The sequence below is a fragment of the Rana temporaria genome, chromosome 4 (assembly GCF_905171775.1).
Source record: "Rana temporaria chromosome 4, aRanTem1.1, whole genome shotgun sequence".
Taxonomy (NCBI): domain Eukaryota; kingdom Metazoa; phylum Chordata; class Amphibia; order Anura; family Ranidae; genus Rana; species Rana temporaria.
In genome coordinates, this window is record NC_053492.1 from 460,092,678 (window position 1) to 460,117,026 (window position 24,349).

Consider the following 24,349-nt stretch of genomic DNA (forward strand, 5'->3'; position numbering starts at 1 on the left):
TTTCTTTGGTATTAACATTTGATCAGTGGTGTTTTATAGATCTTGGTGGTTTATTTCACAAGCGCTGGGCTGTACTGAGTAGGTAGGGCCACACCCCTTTATAGTACTTCTGTGTTTAGATATTGAATTTTAAAGGCAGCGGCAAACCTGCTGATGTCACAGGTTTGCTAATGTGACAGAACACCGCTGCTTTTATCATTCAACATGTAAATAGTCCGATGGATTTTCAAATCCTGTATTTCACCTTATACCGTATTTATCGGCGTATACCGCGCACTTTTTTCCCCTTAAAATAAGGGGAAAATCGTGGGTGCGCGATATACGCCGATACCCGCTTCCCGCGCTCAGTTTGAATGCCTGCGCCGACATATACCGAGTGCAGTACATTCGGCCAGGCTCGGCTTCGCTCGTGCTCACGCATAAACGTCAGAGCGTGAGCACGAGCGAAGCCGAGCCTGGCCGAGTGTACTGTACTCGGTATATGTCAGCGCAGGCATTCAAACTGAGCGCGGAAAGCGGCGATTCGACGGGGCGACAGCGCGGGAGAAGCCAGGAGGACAACACCGCAGACGGACGCCGGACCCGACGAGGCCGCCGCGTAAGACACCAACTGTAAGTACTAAAATGTTTTTTTTACAGGAATTGCGGGTCCACATTAGCGGTGCGCGCTATACGCTGGAGCGCGCAATACCCCGATAAATACGATAAGCTCTGTTTCCTGTTAAAAATAACTGAAATGCAAAACCTACGGTGGGTGTAACAAGATGTCTGCTTACCCTCTTCTCTTTACTATGGAGGAGTGCGGGGTGTAGCAAGATGGCGGCGACAGAACGTCACTTCCATTACCAATTTTGACGGGTCGCCATATCTGATAGAACGCAGGCAGCCACTTGAAAGTCGATCTTTAAATGTGTACTGAAAAAACGGTGCCAAAGAACTAGAACGGCAGTCATGTAAAAATAAGAGTCCCATAAAAAATGACAGCTTAAGGCTGCTTTCACATTGAGGGTTGCAGCCGCGGTGACGGTATAGCCGCGCTATTTGTAGCGCGGCTATACCGTCGTATTTACCGCGATATTCGGGCACTAGCGGTGAGGTTTTAACCCCCGCTAGCGGACGAAAAAGGGTTAATACCGCCCGCGTTGCATTGATTTCAATAGGAAGGCGCGGTATAGGAGATGTGAACACCCCGCTCCTATACCGCGGTAAAGATGCGGCTAGTGGGACTTTTGGAGCGCTCCTGCTAGCGCACCGCTTCAGTGTGAAAGCCTTCGGGATTTCACATTGAATACTACAGGGCAGGTTTTTTCATGCGGTATAGCAGCGCTATTTTTAGCGCTGTACCGCATGAAAAACGCCTCAATGTGAAAGGGGCTTTATGACGATGAAAAATGTGATCGCTAAAAAAAGTCTGAGGTGTCCCTTTTAACAGAGGGGGAAAAAATGCATTTAATGGGGAATCTGCTAGAAATGGAAGACCATTCATTTATTTTCGGATTCTAAATATACACCGACCAGCTAGCTGCTCACAGACTATCGATCTTCTAAATGTGTGGTGGTAAGAGATCGTCTTTCCAGGGTGCCGCAGCTGATGTTTCAGAATAGGTGACCTAGGATACCCGGAACCCAAAGGATGAACAATTGGTTTGTAGAGTAAAAATAAAATCGTTGATGATCTTATGTTCAGTGCTGTTCTGGCAGATTGCTGGAGAAGAGAGATCCCGTTACACGTATCGCTTTTCCCGCTGACCTCCGGTGTTGTATTGCAGGATGAGCAGAGCGCCGTGTCTATGCTGAAGAAGCACCAGATTTTGGAGCAGGCAGTGGAGGACTACGCAGAGACCGTACATCAGCTTTCCAAGACGAGTCGGGCATTGGTGGCAGATGGACATCCTGAGAGGTCAGTATCTTGCCTTTTTCTGTATATGGTGTTCGGGGGAGGGGTGGGTGGGCACGGGCAGGTCACAGGGGGTGAGCGGTTTGTCATAGTGGTCTGGTACGATCCAAGTGCCTGAGGCTTTGTCAGCTGCTACATTCGAACTAATAAGAGGCTTCTGAAATTTATTAGCTATAGCAAGAAGGAAAACCCAATATTGTGAATTGCAGTTGCTTAGCTAATGTGTATTCAAAAGATATTGATAAAAAATATATTTATTATAATACCTTTTTTATAAAGTAGATCACTTTTCTGTCCCTGTTAGGAGTTTGACTTTATATAGCCACATATTGCAGGCAGTGAGACTTAATGGAGGGGGGCAGCTGTATTGAGCCTCTGTGGGATCAATCAAAGGACATGGGCTGTATGAAAGTAATGATTTCCATGAATATCCAATATTTATATTAACCACTTAAGACCCGGACCTTTAGGCAGGTAAAGGACCTGGCCTGTTTTTGCGATTCGGCACTGCGTCGCTTTAACGGACAATTGCGCCGTCGTGCGAAGTGGCTCCCAAACAAAATTGGCGTCCTTTTTTTCCCACAAATAGAGCTTTCTTTTGGTGGTATTTGATCACCTCTGCGGTTTTTATTTTTTGCGCTATAAACAAAAATAGAGCGACAATTGTGAAAAAAAAATGCAATATTTTTTACTTTTTGCGCAAAATTTATAGCGTTTACAAAATAAGGGATCGTTTTATTGCATTTTTATAAAAAAAAAAATTTTTTTACTACTATTGGCGGCGATCAGCGATTTTTTTCATGACTGCGACATTATGGCGGACACTTCGGACAATTTTGACACATTTTTGGGACCATTGTCATTTTCACAGCAAAAAAATGCATTTAAATTGCATTGTTTATTGTGAAAATGACAGTTGCAGTTTGGGAGTTAACCACAGGGGGCGCTGTAGGAGTTAGGGTTCACCTAGTGTGTGTTTACAACAGTAGGGGGGTGTGGCTGTAGGTCTGGCGTCATCGGTCGTGTCTCCCTATATAAGGGATCACTCGATCGATACGCCGCCACAGTGAAGCTCGGGGAAGCCGTGTTTACATATGGCTCTCCCCGTTCTTCAGCTCCGGGGAGCGATCGCGACGGAGCGTCTATAAACGAATAGCCGCGCCGTCGTCCCGGATCGCTCCGCGAGGTAAGCCGCACGCAGCGGGGGGGGGGGGGGGGATGGATGACAATAGAAGCTTCCATAGTTCCCCTCGCACAGGTTCCCTCTGAAAGGCTGCACCTTTGTGATAATGCTCTTCTTTCCACTTTCTGTATATTGCACAGCGAGCGCATCAGCATGCGTCAGTCGCAAGTGGACAAACTGTATGCGGGTCTGAAAGATTTGTCGGAGGAGAGGAGAGGAAAACTGGATGAAAGGCACAGGCTGTTCCAACTCAACCGGGAGGTGGATGACCTGGAGCAATGGATTGCCGAGAGGGAGGTTGTAGCTGGTTCCCATGAGCTCGGACAGGACTATGAACATGTTACAGTAAGTGGCCCATATTCTTATGGTGCTCAGATTTAGGTTTTTAGACACCGCTTTACTTTTCTTTTATGTGCATTAAATCTCTATATTGCATCTCCAGGCTTGTTGGCACAAGCAATGTCACACACTGATATAAGAGATTAGATCCCATGCATGTGTATTGCCTGAACACCAATTTTTGTTAGGCCGGCCATACACTGAGCAAATTTCTTTCATGCAATCATGGGTTGCGGAAAATAAATTTGATAAGAGTCCCCCTTTAACAAGGATGGTGTTGATGCAGAAATCCCCTCCTGCCACTCCATTGTCTTCTCCGGGGGGGGGGGGGGGGGGGGGGTGAAGCCATCCCTGCTGGAAGACAACCGTCATTAGTTCTAGCAGCTATTGCAGCCACTAGCGATAATCGCAAGTTAAACCTGGCATGTTGGTTGTACCCAAGTTGATCAATCGATCATCTTGGTACATACAGCCTGTTCATACACTGTTCGAATCTCAGACGGTTCCTGCTGAACCAACCGAGACTAGACCCGTGTATGGGTCTGCCTTAGGCTCAAAGAAGGTCCCCACATATCCCTTGTCGTTGCCACTACATAACGGTACTAGAGCGATACCTGGGAACCCAATCCGAATTCTGGCTGAGCGGGGGAGAACATGACCACTATTGCATTTTATTAGATAGATATCAATGGGAAGCGCCTTGACAGCGGCGCTTTGTGGGCGCATTTAACCCTTTATTCGGCCACTAGCGAGGGTTAAAAGTGCCCCGCTAGTGCCCGAAAAACGCCGGTAAAGTGCTGCTAGTCTTGGTGCCACTTTACCAGCGTTTTTGGGCGCTGGCAGTGTGCAAGGGCTCTTATGCTGCCTACACACGATCATTTTTCGGCATGAAAAAATACGTTTTTAAAAACGTCATTTAAAATGATTGTGTGTGGGCTTTACATTGTTTTTCGGCTTCTGAAAAATGATCGTGTGTGGGCAAAAACGACGTTTTAAACCTACGCATGTCCAGAAGCAAGTTATGAGACGGAAGCGCTCGTTCTGGTAAAACTACCGTTCATAATGGAGTAAGCACATTCATCAAGCTGTAACAGACAAAAAAGCGCGAATCGTCTTTTACTAACAAGGAATCGGCTGAAGCAACCCAACGGCGAATAGAACTTCCCCTTTATAGTGCCGTTGTGCGTCACCGCGCTTTGTTCATCATTTTTCAAAAACGATGGTGTGTGGGCAACGTCGTTTTTAATGATGAAGTTGGAAAAACTTAGGCCCAGATTCTCAAAGGGCTTACGACGGCGCGACGCAATGTACGCCGTCGTAAGTCCTAATCTGGGCCGTCGTATCTATGCGACTGATTCTTAGAATCAGTTACGCATAGATAACAATTAGATCCGACAGGCGTAAGCCTCTTACGCTGTCGGATCTTAAATGCAATTTTTTTTTCCGCCGCTAGGTGTCGCCTCCGTCGCTTTCCCTGGCGAGTATGCAAATTAGCAAAATACGCGAATTCCCGAACGTACGCGCGGTCGACGCAGTGAAGTTACGACGTTTACGTTAGATTTGAGACGCGTAAAGTTGCCCCTGCTATATGAGGGGCAACCAATGTTAAGTATGGCCGTCGTTCCCGCGTCGAAATGTAAAAATTTACGTTGTTTGCGTAAATCGTCCGTGAATGGGGCTGGACGCCATTTACGTTCACGTCGAAAACCAATGACGTCCTTGCGACGTCATTTAGCGCAATGCACGTCGGGAAATTTTAGGGACGGCGCATGCGCAGTACGTTCGGCGCGGGAACGCGCCTAATTTAAATGCTCCACGCCCCCTACCCGGATCATTTGAATTAGGCGGGCTTGCGCCGGGGGATTTACGCTACACCGCCGCAACTTTACAGGCAAGTTCTTTGTGAATAAAGCACTTGCCTGTAAAACTTGCGGCGTAACGTAAATGACATACTTTACGCCGCCGCAGTTTTACGCCCATCTACGAGAATCTGGGCCTTCGTTTTTTGGACATGCTGAAAAACGATCATGTGTTTCGCGGCATTAGTCGCCTCTCCTCTATTATACTACATATTATACTCTATTATAGTTCCTGCTGGATTTTGCTTCTAATCCCCTTGTGGAGGTTTCCATCACATTGCTAGAATCTTTTTATATGGACTATAAACTGAAGGACTTAGAAATAAATGCTTGTGGAACGAATCATTTGAGTTATCATTATTTCTTATGGGGAAATTTGCTTTGATATACAAGTGCTTTGGATTACAAGCATTTTTCTGGAAGGAATTATACTCGCATTCCAAGGTTTTACTGTATAACCCTTATGGCTGACAAGTGCATTTTGACCATAGAAGATCATATTCATTGCAATATTAATTGGCACGACATTGAAACTCTAAACTCATCTTTTCTCTTTTCAGATGTTGCAAGAGCGATTCAGAGAGTTTGCACGTGATACTGGGCACATTGGACAGGAGAGGGTGGACACTGTTAATCACATGGCCGATGACCTTATTAATTCTGGACATTCCGATGCCGCTACTATAGCAGAATGGAAGGATGGCCTGAACGAGGCCTGGGCAGATCTCCTTGAGTTGATCGACACCAGAACGCAGATACTGGCTGCCTCATACGAACTGCACAAATTCTATCATGATGCTAAAGAGATCCTCGGGCGCATACAGGATAAGCATAAGAAGATTCCAGAGGAGCTGGGAAGAGATCAGAACACGGTTGAAACACTACAAAGGATGCACACCACATTTGAGCATGACATCCAGGCACTGGGCACACAGGTAAGCGCGGTATGAGGGGTTCCGGACGTGGTCTTGCCGCTCGGTGTCTCAGGCCAAGAATGTTATTCAGTTAGGTCCTATGGCAGCATGGATCATGTATACCACTATAAGTGAAGCTAGCAGCATGACACAGAAAATATTGTGGTACAGAGACCACCCCTAAGAAGCAAGACACTATGGGGTTGATTTACTAAAGGCAAATAGACTGTGCACTCTGCAAGTGCAGTTGCTCCAGAGCTTAGTAAATGAACAGAAGCTCTGCTGATTTGCATCATCCAATCCTGTACCAGCAAAAATGCTGTTTTTGCTCATTTACTATGCTCTGGAGAAACTGCCTTTTGCCTTTAGTAAGACCCCTTTCACACGGATGGGTTTTTCAGGCGCTAAAGGGGTAAAAAATTGTGCCTGAAAAATGCCTCCCCTGCCACCCCAATGTGTAAGCCTATGTGCATTCACACTGGGGCGCAGCGCTGGCAGGATTAAAAAAAATATATATATATATATATCCTGCATGCAGCATCTTTTGGGCGGTGGAGGAGCAGTGTATACACTGCTCCGCCCCTGCCCATTAAAATGAATGGGCACCGTTGCAGAAGCGCTTCGGCAGCGGTGCCCATTCATTTCAATGGGCACAGCCCCAAAGATGCTGCTTGCAGGACTTTTTTGTTTAACGTCCTATCAGCACAGTGCCCTGCTTTCATATTGGTGTGGCAGGGGAGGCTCCACCACCGCCCATTGGAATGAATGGGCACCCCCTGCCGAAGCACCTGCAAAGTGCTTCGGCAGCGGCGCACTTAAAGCGGGGGTTCACACAAAAATAAATTTTTAACATTACATTCAGCCGCGTTGTCCTAATGACAATCGGCTGTTTTTTTCTTTTTTTTTTTTTTCGTACATACCGTATTTTCACCGCCGCTTCCAGGTATGTCTTCTGCGGGACTGGGCGTTCCTAATTGATTGACAGGCTTCCGACCGTCGCATACAGCGCGTCATGAGTTGCCGAAAGAAGCCGAACGTCGGTGCGGCTCTATACGGCGCCTGCGCACCGACGTTTGGCTTCTTTCGGCAACTCGTGACGCGCAGTATGCGACGGTCGGAAGCCTGTCAATCAATCAAATCAAAATGTATTTATTTTTTTTATAGGGTGAACCCCCGCTTTAAGAAACACAAAAAAATTGTCCACGATTATAGTGATCCAAAAAACGTTTTATTAAAAAATATTTTAAGTGATAATGAAAGTTTCATAGATCCAAAAAATTGTGAAACTTGGTAAAACATTTTAGATGTCGATCAAATGTGTAAACATACCATGTCTGTGCATAGCAACTAATTAGATTTCGACTTTCAAATTGTATAATTTTCCTGAGCTGAATCCATTGGGGCAACAAATATGGCGTCTTTATATCCAATATATACATATATGAGGCTCAGTGTTTTCTGTTGTTGTGAGAAACAAGCGGTTTGATGGTTATGTCCCTTTACTGACTATTTCTTGCCAACTCCCAGGTGAGGCAGCTTCAGGAGGACGCTACACGGTTGCAGGCTGCTTATGCAGGAGACAAGGCCGATGACATTCAGAAGAGGGAGAGCGAAGTCCTGGAGGCCTGGAAAACATTGCTGGATGCCTGTGAAGGCAGGCGGGTCCGACTGGTGGACACCGGAGACAAATTCCGATTCTTCAGTATGGTCCGTGACCTCATGCTCTGGATGGATGATGTCATCCGACAGATCGAAGCCCAAGAGAAGCCAAGGTAAAGCTGACGTCTTTAATGTATTAGGATATTCGATGTTTTAAGCAGATCAGTATTACCCCACAGTACAGCCTATATAGTAATATTGACGTATACACTAAAATCCAGAGGATAACACAGTGGGATGTGTATATCGGTGTTCTGCTAATGTTGAAAATGAGCATATCGTGTGTGACAATTTTCGGATTAGAGTACACACTTTGAATCTACTCTGTGACTATGATGAACATTGCTAAAAAAAAAAAAGGCTGCTCTTCAATGAACCCATTAAAGGGATCCCCAGACACATACAAACTTTGATGTTTCTGGTGGCCAAAATCGCAATAGCAACCGCATGGAAAAGCCCGGTGGTAGATCTGGTGGTGATGAATCATGGATAATCGGTGAAAAGATAGTTGGTACTCCAAAAGGCACCTCCTTGAGGTTTAGCGGGTTTGGGACCCTCCATTCCCTCCAAATTCCTGCTTCATGAGTGTGGTGGTGGCTTTAAGGGCCTTCAGGTCGACCCTGTTTTTTCTCCTCTCTTCGCTCTTCTCTCCTCTTTACTCTTCTCCTCCCCTTTTCCTTCTTGGTGTTGAAAAAGTACCCCATGGGGCCCCTGGATTCATTACTTCAAGTTCCTGCTTCTTGACGGTGTGGTGGCAGCTGGGGCAGATCCTGCTTTCTCTCTTCTCTTTTCTTTTCTTCCCCCTTTTTTTTTCCTGTTTCCGTGGTGTTGAAAAAGTAACCCATTTGTCACGGATCGTGATTCCTGGCATTCATCTTTCTAGTATCAAGTAGTAGTTTTGCAATAGTGGGGTACCATGATGTTGCATTGGAGTGTCCTACTCGTGGGCTTGGAATGTACCCAGTAGGGATCGTCCAATTATCGACTGCCGTTATTCACTTTTTTAGAAGTATCGGTCCAGAAACTGACCGATATTGCGTCAAGGGGTTTTACCGGAGTGATGCATCACCCCAGTACCGTTCTTTAGAGTGGACGATCGGCTTTATTGTAATGACAACCAATGCGGCTCTGCTGTTATTACAAGCAGCGGGAGGGGAACGTCGTGGTTCTCCTGTCCCCCACCGCTCGCCCGGGTTCTCCCATCCCACCAGGAGGCCCGAGCAACCAGCCGGCACGTCCGCCGTCTGGCCGAAAACCTGAACAAAGCCGATGCTTTGTTTGTGTCTCGGATCTAGTAATCCTTAAGCAATAGGGGAAAGGGATCATTACTCCAGGTGGATGTATGGAAATAGGACTCTCAAAGTTGAAGCATCAGGTGCAGGCTAAACATGTAGCAAATGTGGCAAGGAAAGGTTCTGGACAGCCGCACTCCGAAAATTTCCCTTTATTGTAAAAAATCTAAATTACAAGCCACGGCAGAAGATGGGACAAATGAGCTGATGTGTTTCACACTTAACAGTGCTTATTTGTGTAGCTATGAAAAAGCACTGTTAAGTGTGAAACGCGTCAGCTCATTTGTCACATTTTCTGCTGTGGCTTGTAATTTCGATTTTTTACAATAAAAAACAATTTCTGTAGTGCGGCTGTCCAGAACCTTTCCTTGCCTCAATCCGGAAGCAATGTCATGATACCGTTTCCCAGATAACTGCCATCTTAAAGGTGCCAGTTTTAAAAAAAAAAAGTATTCAAAAATACCAATCTTGATGTTTTGAATATTTTGCAGTACAGAAGAGGGGTTTGGGGTCTTATAAACCTCCCTATCTCTCATCAAAGAGAGATGTTTACATTCCTTGTGACAGCAATAACAGTATAACATAAAAAAAGTAAGTAAAATGACGGTGTAAAAATAAGTACAAAATATCGGCAAAAATTATCTGCAGGAGAGGAGGCCGAAATATCTGTATCATATCGACACCAAAAAAAACGATATTGGTGGATCCCTGGTACCCAGATTATTTTGCCAAAGGTAGTGTACACATTAGAACATTTCCTCTAATATTACTGATCTGGAGACAGCCCAAAATTTGGGGGAATTTCCTTGACTTCCACTTTTGATATAATATCTGTAAATATGACAATTGGAGAGGTTGAATCTTCCTATCTGGGGGGCTCAGATATCAATAATAACTGGCCGGTGTTATAATTCATCTCCACTTTCTCCCAAACCAAAAAGATAGTTTTTGATTGAAGATAAGTGATGTAAGAACATAAACACATGTGGTGGGTGCGCCTACGTATGAAAAGGGCGATTGCGCTACACGTTACTTATGATTGCGAACTTCACAGTGAGGGCAATAATTTTTTGGCCGTCATTAATGGTTGCCCCTAAACTGAAGACCTCTATAGGCTTTTAAACAATGTCTATGGGACAGTTTTGGGTACCAAAGTTTGTCGCCATTTCACGGGAGTGCACAATTTTATTTCTCTCCTGACCATCCAGCGCTAATTTTACAGAACAGTTTTGTAGCGTGACATATTGAGGTTGCAGTAAATAGATACTTATGTTTTATATTTTACCAAAAAGTGGGTAATATATTGTGTCTGTGTGCACTTAAAATATTTAGCTGAAAATGTGTATTAATATCATGTGACATGAACTGCAACTACCTTGATCTGCATTTAAAAAGAGGGGGGAGGGGGGACATATCTAGCTTCAGACATACTCACAGCTAATCCTGGGCACTTGCATGTAATCGCTTATGGGGCGATTACCTGCAAAGATTGGCCCTGGACGCAGTCGATCATCACAGGTAATCGCTCTATGAGCAATTACATGCAAGTGGCTGTGATGACCTATGAAAGCCGTCGGCCTCCCATTGCTTTCAGTAAGACTGCCGCCTGCAGCCAATTGCCGCGAACACCCCTGCTTTAAGGGTGAATGGGGCCTAAAGGAGCCGACTTGGTTTATATAAAAGTTAAAATAGCAGTGACCTTAAAAAAAAAAAAAGGATTGTATTCAAAATGTGTATGTGAAGCTAGTCCCATCAGTGCAGATCTTGGGTTATTTGCTGTTCGATTTTTCTTATAAGGGTCAGCTAAAATTTTTCTTTGTAGGAAAAAGAAATCTCTATAATCTCTAAAAATAGTTAAGCGGTGGTTCACCCTCCTTGACATCATTATACCATTACATTCGGCATCGTAGCGCGAGCTACGGTATGCCGGTCTTAAATTTTTAATCCCCGTACTCACTGTGCTATCGATCATTGAAGTTTCCGACTCCCGCGGGGAATGGGCGTGCCTATGGAGAGGGAGGATGATTGACGGCCGGCTCTGGCACGTCACGCTCCCCGAAGACAGCCGGAGTAGGTCTCGGCTCTTCACGGCGCCTGCGCACAGGCTATGCGCAGGCGCCGTGAATAGCCAAGCCTATTTCGGCTATTTCCGGAGGAGCGTGACGTGCCAGGGCCGGCCGTCAATCACCTTCTCTCACCATAGGAACGCCCATTCCCCGGAATCTTCAACGATCCATAGCACGGTGAGTACGGGGATAAAAAATGTAAGACCGGCATACTGTAGCTCGCGCTACGATGCCAAATGTAATGGTATAATAAAAAAAAAAATTTTTTTTTTTTTTTTTAATAGGGTGAACCCCCGCTTTAAAGTGTAAGTTAACCCTCCTATCGTTTTCAGCCAAGGAAGCTGCCATCTTGGCCTCTGTTTATTCTTCAACTGCCATGATGCTGCACATGGATCATGAACCATTGGATGGTTTAACAGTTTGGTTGAGAGCACAACCAATGGAAGGGTTACATTTCTGGCAAGTGCCGGAAATGTAACTTATTTGAAACGGTAAATAGATGGGTTTACTTCCACTTTAAGAAATCAGTTTAAACATTTGACCTCTGTAAGAGGCCATCTTTTTTGCGATACGGCACTGCGTTGCTTTAACTGACAATTGCACGGTCATGCAACGCTGTACCCAAATAAAAATAAAATAAAAAAAAATGTTCCGCACTGTCAAGTGTCTCCTTGGTCTTCCTCTGACTCTGGGGTCTCATTCCGGTGCCAGAATAACTCCCTTCTTGCAGAAAGGCTGGACTCTGCTGTGGGCCGACCCTTCCGATAGCTGGGAACACTTACTAATGGCTAAACGCCTCGACTTCCATTTTCTATACCCCAGTTCTGCCCCCTTTAAAGAGGAAGTAAACCCTGATTGGTTTTACTCCAAACCACCGCATCACAAACTAGCCCATTATGTGGCACTTAACTGAAAACGAAGCCCGTGATGTGCCTGCATCCATCTTCCTTCTGGGGGCCGCGGACTCCGACTCCGATGGACTCTGTCTGTATAGTAACTGCATTTCTGTTCTGGCGCAGGCTGCCGGTGTTCTGCCGAATAAGTATGCCGGATAAGGACCCCCTTGTACTGTGCAGGCGCATACAAGTAAAAAATATTGCTTTTTTTTTTTTTTTTTAAATAGTCCGTCTGTTTTTTTTGTTTATAGTGCAAAAGGGGCCTCTAGTAATTTGGAGGGCCCTTCGCAGCTTTGCGGGGCCCTAAGCGGCTTGCATAGTGAGCCTATAGTGAGGATCGGCCCTGCGCAGAGGTGATCAAATACCATCAAAAGCTCTATTTGTGGGAGAAAGAAAAGGGACTTTTCATTTTTGTTTGGGTACCGTGTCGCACAACCGCGCAGTTGTCAGTTAAAGCGGCGCAGCGCCGTATCGCAAAAAATTGCCTGGTCAGGAAGGGGGTAAATTCTTCCGGGGCTGAAGTGGTTAAAGCAAAAGCTCAAAAAAAAAATTCTATTTTTGAGCTTTTGCTTTTAAAGGTATATGAAAGATCTGGGGTTGAAGTGGTTAAAGTAGAGGTTCACCCTAAAACCATTATATACCATTACATCCAGCATACTGCCGACATCTACAGTATGCTGGTATTTTTTTTTTTTTTTTTCGCTGTAGATACCGTTTTTTATAGTTCTTTTTCTTTTCTCACCCCCGCGGGGAATAGGCGTTTCTATGAAGAGGCGTAGATTGATGTGCGCACAAGGCGCATTCCGAAAATAGCCGAACTGGGACTCGGCTATATGCGGCGCCTGCGCAGTCGGCTCTACACGGCTCCTAGTCGCTGTACATACCGTTTTATAGTTCTTTTTCTTTTCTCACTCCCGCGGGGAATAGGCGTTTCTATGAAGAGGCGTAGATTGACGTGCGCATAAGGCGCGTCCCGTATTCCGAAAATAGCCAAACTGGGACTCGGCTATATGCGGCGCCTGTGCAGTCGGCTCTGCACGGCTCCTAGTTATTTTTGGAACGCATGATGCGCCTTATGCACACGTCAATCTTCTACGCCTCTTTATAGGCACGCCTATTCCCAGAGGGAGTCGGAAAAGAAAAAGAAAAAAACTATAAAACGGTATGTACAGCAAAAAAAAAGTACCAGCATACTGTAGCTGTCGGAAGTATGCTGCATGTAATCCGTATATAATGTTTTTTAGGGTGAACCTCCGCTTTAACTTAAAAAAAGGGGGGGTAATGATTTTGGGTCTATCTGACCCTGTCCTCATTATTTAGAGTTTTGAGAAGTCTATGGACAACATACTTATTTGTGCAAACCAGGTTATATAGATTGAGATTACTGCATTCCAACGTTCCTCCATTCTATAGAGCTGTACAATGATTTGTGCTTTTTGCCTTTGCAGGGATGTTTCTTCAGTAGAACTGCTCATGAATAATCACCAGGGCATTAAAGCAGAAATTGATGCCCGGAATGACAGCTTTACGACCTGCATTGAGCTGGGCAAGTCTCTGCTGGCGAGGAAGCACTATGCAACAGAAGAGGTAATCCGCCCCGATCATTTATAGCTCAGCTGCATTGCAGATCTGCATGTGCTTGGCTGCTGCAAAGGCAAACCGCGTCATCCGAAGGAAGGTTGGCGAGCATTCTCCCTGCGCCTAGCAATTCTCCTGGAATAGAACAGCCTTTACTGCCTATTGTACTGTATTCCTCCTACCCCCCCCCCCCCCCCCCTCTCTCTCTCTCTCCATGATTCACTGCTGTGTCTCTGGATTAAGAAAATTATAACTGTCTGTGGAAAATAAAATGCTTACTTTTTATGTGCATGCAAAGATGGGAAATTTAGCTTCTATGTGCTGACTCAGCATTTTATAGCATTATCTAACAGAAGAAGGGCTCAGAGGCAGGGGCGGACTGACCATTGAGCCACTCGGGCACTGCCCGAGGGCCCCATGCCACTAGGGGGCCCCATCAGGGTTGCCAGGCTCAGTAAAACCAGGGACAGTATGTAAAAATCGTTTTTTTTACATCTGTCCCTGATATGTCCGAAACTGACATGCTTTTAGCTGCCCCGTCTCTGCACTGCCTCCTGGCGTAGTGGTCATCTGTAATCCATAATCTTCGATTGCCCGGGGGGCCCCCATAATCTTCGATTGCCCGGGGGGCCCCCATAATCTTCGATTGCCCGGGGGGCCCACATAATCTTCGATTGCCCGGGGGGCCCCCATAATCTTCGATTGCCCGGGGGGCCCCCATAATCTTCGATTGCCCGGGGGCCCCATGAGTTGTCAGTCCGCCCCTGCTCAGAGGTAATGGATCGGCTCTTTCATTGGCAGCTCTGATAAATGAGCCCCTTTCAGACAGAGCGGAATTCGTCCATGCCTGCTCGGTGGGGGGTTTCTCTCCGCTGAGCTGGCGGATGACAGGTCCGTGTCCGCTCCGCAATGCAGCTGTTCTCTATGGGGCGGTTGGATTGTCATCTGATCCGATCTGCCAAAAGGATGGCGAACGTATCCTAGTACATCTTCTTTTTTTTTTCCTTCATCAAAGCTTGCTTCATGCTTTGTAGGCTTCATAGTTTAAACGCGTCAGTGTATAACCTGTATCCATGTAACCAATAAAGTACTTTTATTCAAGAGCATCTGAGTTGCAGGCCTTCCTGATTTAAGAATCAGACCTGTGGGGCCTGAACGCTCTGGCTAGAACACCGGATCACAGTTCGTGGACTTTTATATTGGTGGTGGAGCTGGGGTAACAATTTTTTTTTATTTTTATTTTTTTTATCACAAACTGAAAACACTATTTAAAAGAGAAGTGTTTTTTTTTTTGTTTTGTTTTTTCATATTAATACTCACCTAGGTGGATGCAGCATCGGTCCGATACTGCATCTGTCCCCCGGCGCCTCTGCACTGAGAACTGAGCGACCGAACACTGCTGATTGCTTGGTTCTGACAGCTCCCCAAGCAGAGAGCTGCCAACTGTCAGTCACAGCTCTCCTCTCTGCTCCCTCCTCACTCACTGGAGCACTTGGCTGTGGAGGGGGTGGCTAACTCGGGCTCTCAGCGGCTTGCTAAGAGCCAGAGCCGGATGTTGGTCCAGGCACCAGGGGGATCCAGGCTCCATTTACACAGAGGCATACCTCCAGCTCTACAGATCTCATTGTCTTCTGACTCACCCCCCTCCCTTTCTGGCAAACTCTGAGGGAGAGAGCTGTGCATGATGTCATAAGCCTAGGCTAATTACTAGACCAACAGGAAGTGGGCTGTATAAGGTATTTATTGGCAGAAAAAAAATCTTTTACTATCCAAAGTTAAAACGACAACAAGGGCAGAAGATTTAATAGATGGAAAAGGTCTGCTTTAAGCACTATACAACTTTTGTAGTTTGATTTCCTTTAGATTTACCAAGGCCATATAGTGGAAGGGGCTGCCTGATTGCATACAAATTGAAACTTGTAAGTCTTGTACACACGATCGCACTTCCATCTAACTTTTCCGTGGATTTTTGTCCGAAGGGCGTTGGCCGTGAACTTGCTCTGCATACAGACAGCAGAACTTTTTCAGCCAACAATCACCAAACCACATGGTTTTTCAGCTCTTTACCGCCACCTAGGGCTGGGAAAAAAAATCGATTTGAGAGGTCAAATCGATTAAAATTTTCAGCAAATCGATTTTTTTGATTATTTATTTTTTTCACCAGGACCCGTGACTTGTCGTTAAGGTTCCCCTAACGAGCTGGTTCCTTTAAGGACTGCGCAGGCGCAATCCTTACCGACGGAAATCTCTGAACCTCGGCCGGCATCCAGGCTCATTCTTTAACATCCCCGTGGATTGGAGGATGTTAAAAAAAAAGAGCCAGGAGGCCGAGCGAGCGGAGCAAACCGTCCGAGCAAAGCCACTTTCTTCAAATTCCAGGTCACCCTGGATGCCGGCCGAGGTTCGGAGATTTTCGTCGGCAAGGATTGCGCCTGCGCAGTCCTTGAAGGAACCAGCTCGTTAGCCGGAACCAGATCGTCAGATCACCGGCACTGCTGCGGGGAGGAGTTTTTAGACAAGGCCGCGGCCTTTGCCTAAAAACTCCTGCCCGCAGCTCCTCAGGACCGGCGCGGTGTCCATAAAAAAAAAAAAAAAAAACTTGATTAGAATCGTGAATCAGGTTTTTTTTTTGTTTTTTTTTCTTAAGCTTTTTTGGGGGGGAGAAAATCGCCCAGCTCTACCGCCAACCTTTGGGCAACTTCTGCTATTGTTGTCTGATGTTTAGCATTGGTTCTGAGCATGCGTGTTCGTACTTCGGATTTTAGTTGGATGGACTTGTTTACACACGATCGGATAATCCGCCGTAACTGATTTATTGTCAGACGGTTGGTGAGCATGAACAGCCAACAATTGTCTGATGGGGCATACACACGGTCAGATTATCCATCAGACAATTATGGCCATAAAATTGGATCGTGTGTACGGTTTAAGGTTTGACCTCATATTATATGGTTTTGGTAAATCTAAAGGAAAAAATCTGCAGAAAATTGTATATCCAGCTTTACGATGCACATCTGTTTTTATTTCATTCAGCTCAATTTTGGTGTCTTCTTTACCTGTAGATAAAAGAAAAATTGTTACAACTGACTGAGAAGAGAAAAGAAATGATTGACAAGTGGGAGGACCGATGGGAATGGCTGAGACTGAGTAAGATCGGGTTTAATCCTATAGATAGTATATACATAATACTGACACACACGGGACAATCAAAATGAAAAATGTATGTTTTAAAAACCCTTTAAGTGACTTAGTGACAACACCCTCATATGAGGAAAATGCTGACACACATTAAATTTTTGCCCTTGTCCCCTTAGATTCCTGCTCGTTCGGTCTAGGGGAATCAGCTATGTGTATTAAAATATGATCCGTACTTACCCGTTTTCGAGATGCATCTTCTTCCGTCGCTTCCGGGTATGGGTCTTCGGGAGTGGGCGTTCCTTCTTGATTGACAGTCTTCCGAGAGTCTTCCGACGGTCGCATCCATCGCGTCACTCGTAGCCGAAAGAAGCCGAACGTCGGTGCGGCTCTATACTGCGCCTGCGCACCGACGTTCGGCTTCTTTCGGAAAATCGTGACGCGATGGATGCGACCGTCGGAAGCCTCTCGGAAGACTGTCAATCAAGAAGGAACGCCCAGTCTCGCAGCCCATACCCGGAAGCGACGGAGAGGATGCATCTCGTAAACGGTAAGTACGGATCATATTTTAAAACAATTAGCCGATTCCCCTAGACAAAACGAGCAGGAATCTAAGGGGGAAAAGTGCTCTCTAAGGGTGAACCTCCGCTTTTAAGCTGGAAAATCGTTCACCCAAAAAAGCAAACCTATGTTTCCCTGTTGTCACTTTTCCTTTTCCATTTATAGTGCCAATAATTAATTCTTGTTCATTTGCTTGTCAGTTCTGGAGGTGCACCAGTTTTCCCGGGACGCCAGTGTCGCCGAGGCCTGGTTGTATGGACAGGAGCCATACCTGTCAAGTCGTGAAATAGGCCAGAGCGTAGACGAAGTGGAAAAACTCATCAAGAGGCACGAGGCATTTGAGAAATCGGCAGCTACTTGGGATGAAAGGTTTTCAGCCTTGGAAAGACTTACAACGGTATTTTCCCTTTTTTTTTCTTTTCCAGTACAATTAGTATGTAATTTGCTGATACTGTACAAAATATGGGATTTGTGGCATTTTTCTTTTATGGCAGTGATCTGCGATTTTTAGCAGTACTGCGATGGACAGATCGGACACTTTTTTGGGATCATTGACATTTATACAGCGACAGTGCTATAAATATGCACTGATTACTGTATACATGTCACTGGCAGGGAAGGGGCTAGCACTAGGGAACGATAAAGTGGTTAAAATGTGTGTTTCCTCAGTGTGTTCTAACTGTATGGGGATATGACTGACTAGGAGAGGAGACATATCATTGTTCCTACTTAGTAGGAACACACAATATGTCTCCTCTCCTCTGACAGGACAGGGATTTGTGTTTTTACACACAAATCCCTGTGCGTGGGCAGCGGCGATCGTGACCGCCGGCCACGTGCATAGAGTCCCCCTCTGTGCATCGGGGGGCGTGCTTCTGGCGGCGCGAGTGTGCGCCCTCTGGCGACTCTAAAAGGGAAACCTGTACGGGGTTTCGCCCAGGGGTGCAATTCTGCTCCCAGTAATAAGATGTGAGCCAGTCGGGAACCGGTTAATAGAACTTGTCTGACATGACTCCTCCTCTTTACAAGAAATCAGTGGCAGGGCAGTCGTAATTATGGGTGTGGCTGTTACTCAGCTCTGCCAGTATAGAGCAGTGTTTCTCAACTCCAGTCCTCAAGGCGCCCCAACAGGTCATGTTTTCAGGCTTTCCATTATTTTGCACAGGTGATTTAATCAGTTTCACTGCCTTAGTAGTTACCACAGCTGTTTGATCTGAGGGACATCCTAAAAACATGACCTGTTGGGGCGCCTTGAGGACTGGAGTTGAGAAACACTGGTATAGAGCACTGGAGTGTGGGGCCAGAAAATGGCGCTTTAAGGAAAATACGTTTCAAATCATAACTGTATACATGTCACTGGCAGGGAAGGGGCTAGCACTAGGGAACGATAAAGTGGTTAAAATGTGTGTTTCCTCAGTGTGCTATAAATATGCACTGATTACTGTATACATGTCACTGGCAGGGAAGGGGCTAGCACTAGGGAACGATAAAGTGGTTAAAATGTGTGTTTCCTCAGTGTGTTCTAACTGTATGGGGATATGACTGACTAGGAGAGGAGACATATCATTGTTCCTACTTAGTAGGAACACACAATATGTCTCCTCTCCTCTGACAGGACAGGGATTTGTGTTTTTACACACAAATCCCTGTGCGTGGGCAGCGGCGATCGTGACCGCCGGCCACGTGCATAGAGTCCCCCTCTGTGCATCGGGGGGGCGTGCTTCTGGCGGCGCGAGTGTGCGCCCTCTGGCGACTCTAAAAGGGAAACCTGTACGGGGTTTCGCCCAGGGGTGCAATTCTGCTCCCAGTAATAAGATGTGAGCCAGTCGGGAACCGGTTAATAGAACTTGTCTGACATGACTCCTCCTCTTTACAAGAAATCAGTGGCAGGGCAGTCGTAATTATGGGTGTGGCTGTTACTCAGCTCTGCCAGTATAGAGCAGTGTTTCTCAACTCCAGTCCTCAAGGCGCCCCAACAGGTCATGTTTTCAGGCTTTCCATTATTTTGCACAGGTGATTTAATCAGTTTCACTGCCTTAGTAGTTACCACAGCTGTTTGATCTGAGGGACATCCTAAAAACATGACCTGTTGGGGCGCCTTGAGGACTGGAGTTGAGAAACACTGGTATAGAGCACTGGAGTGTGGGGCCAGAAAATGGCGCTTTAAGGAAAATACGTTTCAAATCATAACGTGGGGATAAAGAGTTAAGACATAATACGTTGGGTTTTGGAGTGCAATATTACACAGACTTTTTATAGCGATCAGTGCTATAAATATGCAGTGATTTACTGTAGAAATGTCACTAGCAGGGAAGAGGTTAACGCTAGGGGGGCGATAAAGTGGTTAAATGTGTGTTCCCTCAGTGTGTTCTAACTGTATATAGGACTGACTAGGAGAGGAGACATATCGTTATTCCTACTTAGTAGGAACACACGATATGTCTCCTCTCCTCTGACAGGATAGGGATTTGTGTGACTAATTTTCCAGAAAAAAAAAAAAATCAGTATGTTGCTATCTGTCATGAGTAATCATTTGGTCTGACATTTTAGCTGGAATTATTGGAAGTCCGTCGAATGCAAGAGGAAGAGGAAAGGAAGCGTAAGCCTCCCACACCTGAATTGAGCCCGAAAGTGTCAGAAGAAGAATCGCCACAGCAATGGTAAGAGATTTGCGCTTTTGCTGGCTACTAGTAACTCTATCAGCAATTTATCTAGATATCTGATGTGTCTATTTTTTTTTTTTTTTTTTTTTTTAAGGGATGGAAAAGAAGAACAGATTTCTCAGAATGGATTACCATCTGACCAAGATTCTCCACGGGTTAGTTACCGATCACAAACCTACCAAAACTACAAAAACTTTAATAGCCGGAGAGCAGCCAATGACCGGCAGTGGTCTGGACTGTGAGCCCATCAACCCTGAGCACACGTTATCTGGTGCTTATCGCACTAAACGCATTGAAACGTGATGTTAATAATGTTTATTAATCTAGGTATCGTCTTTTATCGGACTTTACTAATGGCAGGTACTATTTGATGCATTTGCTAGGTATGCGCAGGAATTTTTTTTTTTTTTTTTATCCTTTACATATGATAGATATCTACAACCAGGGATTTTATAGGAACTATAAAGGGTACAGACAGGTTTACTATAGATCAGCCCCTTTTTGTATGTAAAATCTGGTGGCGAGTGTACAAGTTGTGCGATTTTGTATTGTTTTCAGGAATTGCTATTGTTGCTCTACATGAAAGTGCAAGTGTGATTGTCGCATATTGCTCGCCAACCAGGTTTCTTTTTCTGGCTATACATGTAGTATTACACTTAAAGCAGGGATATGCAATTAGCAGGCCTCCAGCTGTTGCAGAACTACAAGTCCCATGAGCCATAGCAAGATTCTGCCAGACACAAGCATGACACCCAGAGGCAGAGGCATGATGGGACTTGTAGTTTTGCAACAGCTGGAGGTCCGCTAATTGCACCCCTGACTTAAAGGATCAATTCTAGGGGGAAAAAAAATATCTCAGTCATGGCTCAATCAGACATTTTCTTGTAAAATTTTCTTGAAGATCGAACCAGTTGAAAGAAATGGTTCTCTTTGCTTTTTTTTAAAGGGATCATTTCCGAAATTGAGTGTTTGAAACAATCTGATCTATGATCTTGTCATATGTATGTGTATGGCCAGCATTAGTTAGAACATGTATACTTTGAAAAAAGGGAATACTCTGGAACAAAGTTTTTAGAGCCGGTTCACACAGGGGCGACCTGTCAGGCGACTCAGCCGCCTGACAAGTCGCGGTCCGCAGTAGTCAATGGAACCGTTCTAAAAGGAGCGACACAAGTCGCTCCGACTTAGAAAAAGGATCCTTGTACGACTTTGGGGGCGTCTTGCATTGACTTCAATACATAAGTCATTTTGCAAGTTGCCTCTCAAGTCGCCTTGAGATCGCCTTGCCGAGTCGCCCCCAAAGTCGCGCCGCCTGTGTGCGAACCGTCTCTTATGCTGCAGATTCATGTCCTCTATTGACATGTCCAGCTATGGAGCTGGACGACCATCGAATCAAACAGAGCAAAGGGTTTATAGTTACCAACCAGCCGGCTGACGTTGGCTTTAGAGTAGGAAAGGTAGAAATAGCCACAAATCTTCAGATCAATTGTTTTGAATTGTACAAACACATTTGGGAAACAGTTATGCCGCGTACACACGATTATTTTTCGGCATGAAAAAAACGTTGTTTTTCAAAAACGTCATTTAAAATGATGGTGAGTGGGCTTCACATCGTTTTTCAGGTTCTGAAAAACGACAAAAAAAAATTCGAACATGCTGCATTTTTTTTTTTTTTTTTTTTTTTTTTTTTTTTCTACGTCAGACTCTGCTCACATTTTAGCAGCGAGACAAGCTCACGGTTCGACCGCCCATAACGTATCTCTTGTGGCTTTGCATCATTCGTGAGATTTATTTATTTGTTTGAGTTTATTTTCTTCTGTACAATTGTAAGCTTGGCGTTTTTAAACCATTAATTACCCTTTTACCGATTAACCAGTCTGGCTGAATTGCTTACTATTATAAGTGACTATCCCCCCTTTTTTTTTTTTTTTTTTTTTTTTTTTTTTCCCCCCTCTTTCCTCCCCCCCTTCCCCCTTTCCCCCCTTCCCCCCCTCTTATCCTTCCCCCTTTCCCCCCTCTCCCTAGATCTGTGTGCCATATTGTCTTCTATTTGGTTTCTCTCCTATCTGCTTCTGCCATTCCCTGGGCAAACTTTTCTGTAGATTTGAACACTTTCCATTTTTCCCACACCACTCTATATTTATCTTCGCCGCCTGTCTCTCTACAGGCAAGATACTCCATCTCTTCTATATATTCCACCCTTTCTATCCACTCTTTAATTGTTGGCCTCTTTGGGTGTAGCCAGTTCTTTGGAATCAGAGCCTTCGCTGCATTTAGTAGCACTGGGACCAACGTTGTTCCATACTGTTTTTTTGTTTTTTCAGTTGCGTGAAACATACAGGTCAGTGGGCTGCAAAGAATCCTCTCCCCCGTTATTTCTGCGATATATTCCAAAATTTCTTTCCAGTATTCTTGCACTCTCGGGCAGTCCCACCATATATGCATAGTTGTTCCTTTTTGCTTACAGTCTCTCCAACATAACTCTGAGTTGTTTGGGTGAATCTTGCTCATTCTCGATGGGGTCAAGTGCCATCGGACCATACATTTGTAGTTTGCTTCGATGGTGATGTTGTCAGAGGCATGATTGTATACTGCACCTATCATTTGTTGTTTATCAATCCTTTTACCCAAGTCGTGTTCCCATTTTTCTAAAAAGGGGAGAGTTTCCTGGGACTCAAGCTCCGTTAGTATCCCGTATGTCTTTGATATACCATGTATCAGGGGCTTATCCATATTACAAATTTTTTCTATTGGGTGTAGTGTCTTGTCTTCCCTAATTGGTTGTGGTAATGTGCTCACAAAGTGTTTTAACTGCATATACTCCCATTCACTCATCATGTGTTCCCCTTCTCCTATCTTTATATCTTGTCTTAATTTAATTTTCCCCCGTGTGACTATATCTTTTAATTTTTTTTCCCCCAGTAGCTTTCCAAAACGTGTTCCATTTCCTGGTGGAAAGAAATTTGTGCCTACTAAAGGAATCAATGGAGAGTTATACTCCCATTTTTCCCGTCTAAATATTGTGTCCCATATTCTGAGTACATTCCTTGTAATACTATGTGTATTTGTGCCCAATTCCCTCATTTTAGGTGGTATCCATACATTTCTATTTAATTGTGTGCTACTTAATATTTCTTCCATTCGAACCCATTTTTTTTTTGTGTATATATTTGACCATTCAACCAACCTAGCTAAATTAACAGCAGAGTAATATCTTTTTATATCAGGGAGCCCCAACCCCCCTCCTTTTTTTTTTCATGCTCAACAATGAGTAACTTAATCTAGCCTTTTTACCTGTCCATATGTATTTTAAGATTACTGTTTTGATTACTTTAAAAAAACTTTGCGGTATTTTTATTGGGAGCATTTGAAGTTTATATATAATCTTCGGTAATATCATCATTTTAAACGCATTGATCTTACCTATCCAAGAAATGTGTTTTTTTGCAAGATTTTTCAGGTCTTGGTTAATTTCATTAATTAGGGGGACAAAATTAACCGAGTATAGTTTTTCAAATCTTGATGTAATTTTTATTCCTAAATACGTTATAGCTTCTTTTTCCCATGTAAATGGGAACTCTTTCTGTAGTTCTTCAGCTTCTTTTTTATCTATCCCTAGATTCAAAATAACTGTTTTTATCGGGTTTATTTTAAAATTTGAAAGTTCACCGTATCTTTTTATTTCCTTTATGATATTTGGGAGGGACACCCTAGGTTTGGTCAGATATAGGAGTATGTCGTCTGCGTATGCCGCCACCTTGTGTTCTTCATCTCCCACTCTCACCCCCCCTATTTCCGGGTTTTCCCGGATTTTTGCTAACAAAGGTTCCAGAGCTATTACATATAGGAGAGGTGAGAGTGGGCACCCCTGTCTGGTTCCGTTTTTCATTTCGAACACAGACGACATACCCCCGTTGACCTTCACCCTTGCCGTCGGGTGGCTATATAGATTCTTTACCCATTTCATGAACCTTGGTCCTAGGCCTATACTTTGTAGGGTTTCCATCATAAACCCCCAGTCGACTCTGTCGAATGCTTTTTCGGCATCTAGAGACATGAGTACGACTGGGGGTTTCTTTTTTGGATCTTGTTGCATTAACAGCAGGGTCCTTATGCTATTGTCTCTTCCCTCTCTGCCTGTTACGAAACCTGCCTGGTCTGTGTTTATTAATTGCGGCATTAAACTTTTTATCCTGGTTGCTAATATTTTCGCATATACCTTCAAGTCTGCATTTAGCAATGCGATTGGTCGATAGTTAGAACACAGAGTTCCATCTTTTCCTGTTTTAGGGATAATAGTAATATTT

At 44.7% G+C, this 24,349-nt stretch overlaps 1 protein-coding gene and 1 non-coding gene across 6 annotated transcripts in view; both read left to right on the forward strand.

The window, feature by feature from the left end:
• SPTBN1 (spectrin beta, non-erythrocytic 1) overlaps nt 1-24,349 on the forward strand; it is a 296,583-nt gene that overhangs the window by 242,543 nt on the left and 29,691 nt on the right. For all 5 annotated transcript variants that reach the window (XM_040351645.1, XM_040351648.1, XM_040351649.1 and 2 more), the window contains 9 exons: nt 1,770-1,900; nt 3,221-3,425; nt 5,839-6,213; nt 7,720-7,964; nt 13,554-13,692; nt 16,746-16,830; nt 17,580-17,776; nt 19,930-20,039; nt 20,137-20,197. In XM_040351645.1, the coding sequence (XP_040207579.1) occupies nt 1,770-1,900; nt 3,221-3,425; nt 5,839-6,213; nt 7,720-7,964; nt 13,554-13,692; nt 16,746-16,830; nt 17,580-17,776; nt 19,930-20,039; nt 20,137-20,197 (1,548 nt within the window). The remainder of the gene's footprint in view (nt 1-1,769; nt 1,901-3,220; nt 3,426-5,838; nt 6,214-7,719; nt 7,965-13,553; nt 13,693-16,745; nt 16,831-17,579; nt 17,777-19,929; nt 20,040-20,136; nt 20,198-24,349) is intronic.
• On the forward strand, nt 11,861-11,989 carry LOC120938437. Its single transcript, XR_005749054.1, has one exon. It is a non-coding gene; the product is annotated as a small nucleolar RNA SNORA35 (small nucleolar RNA).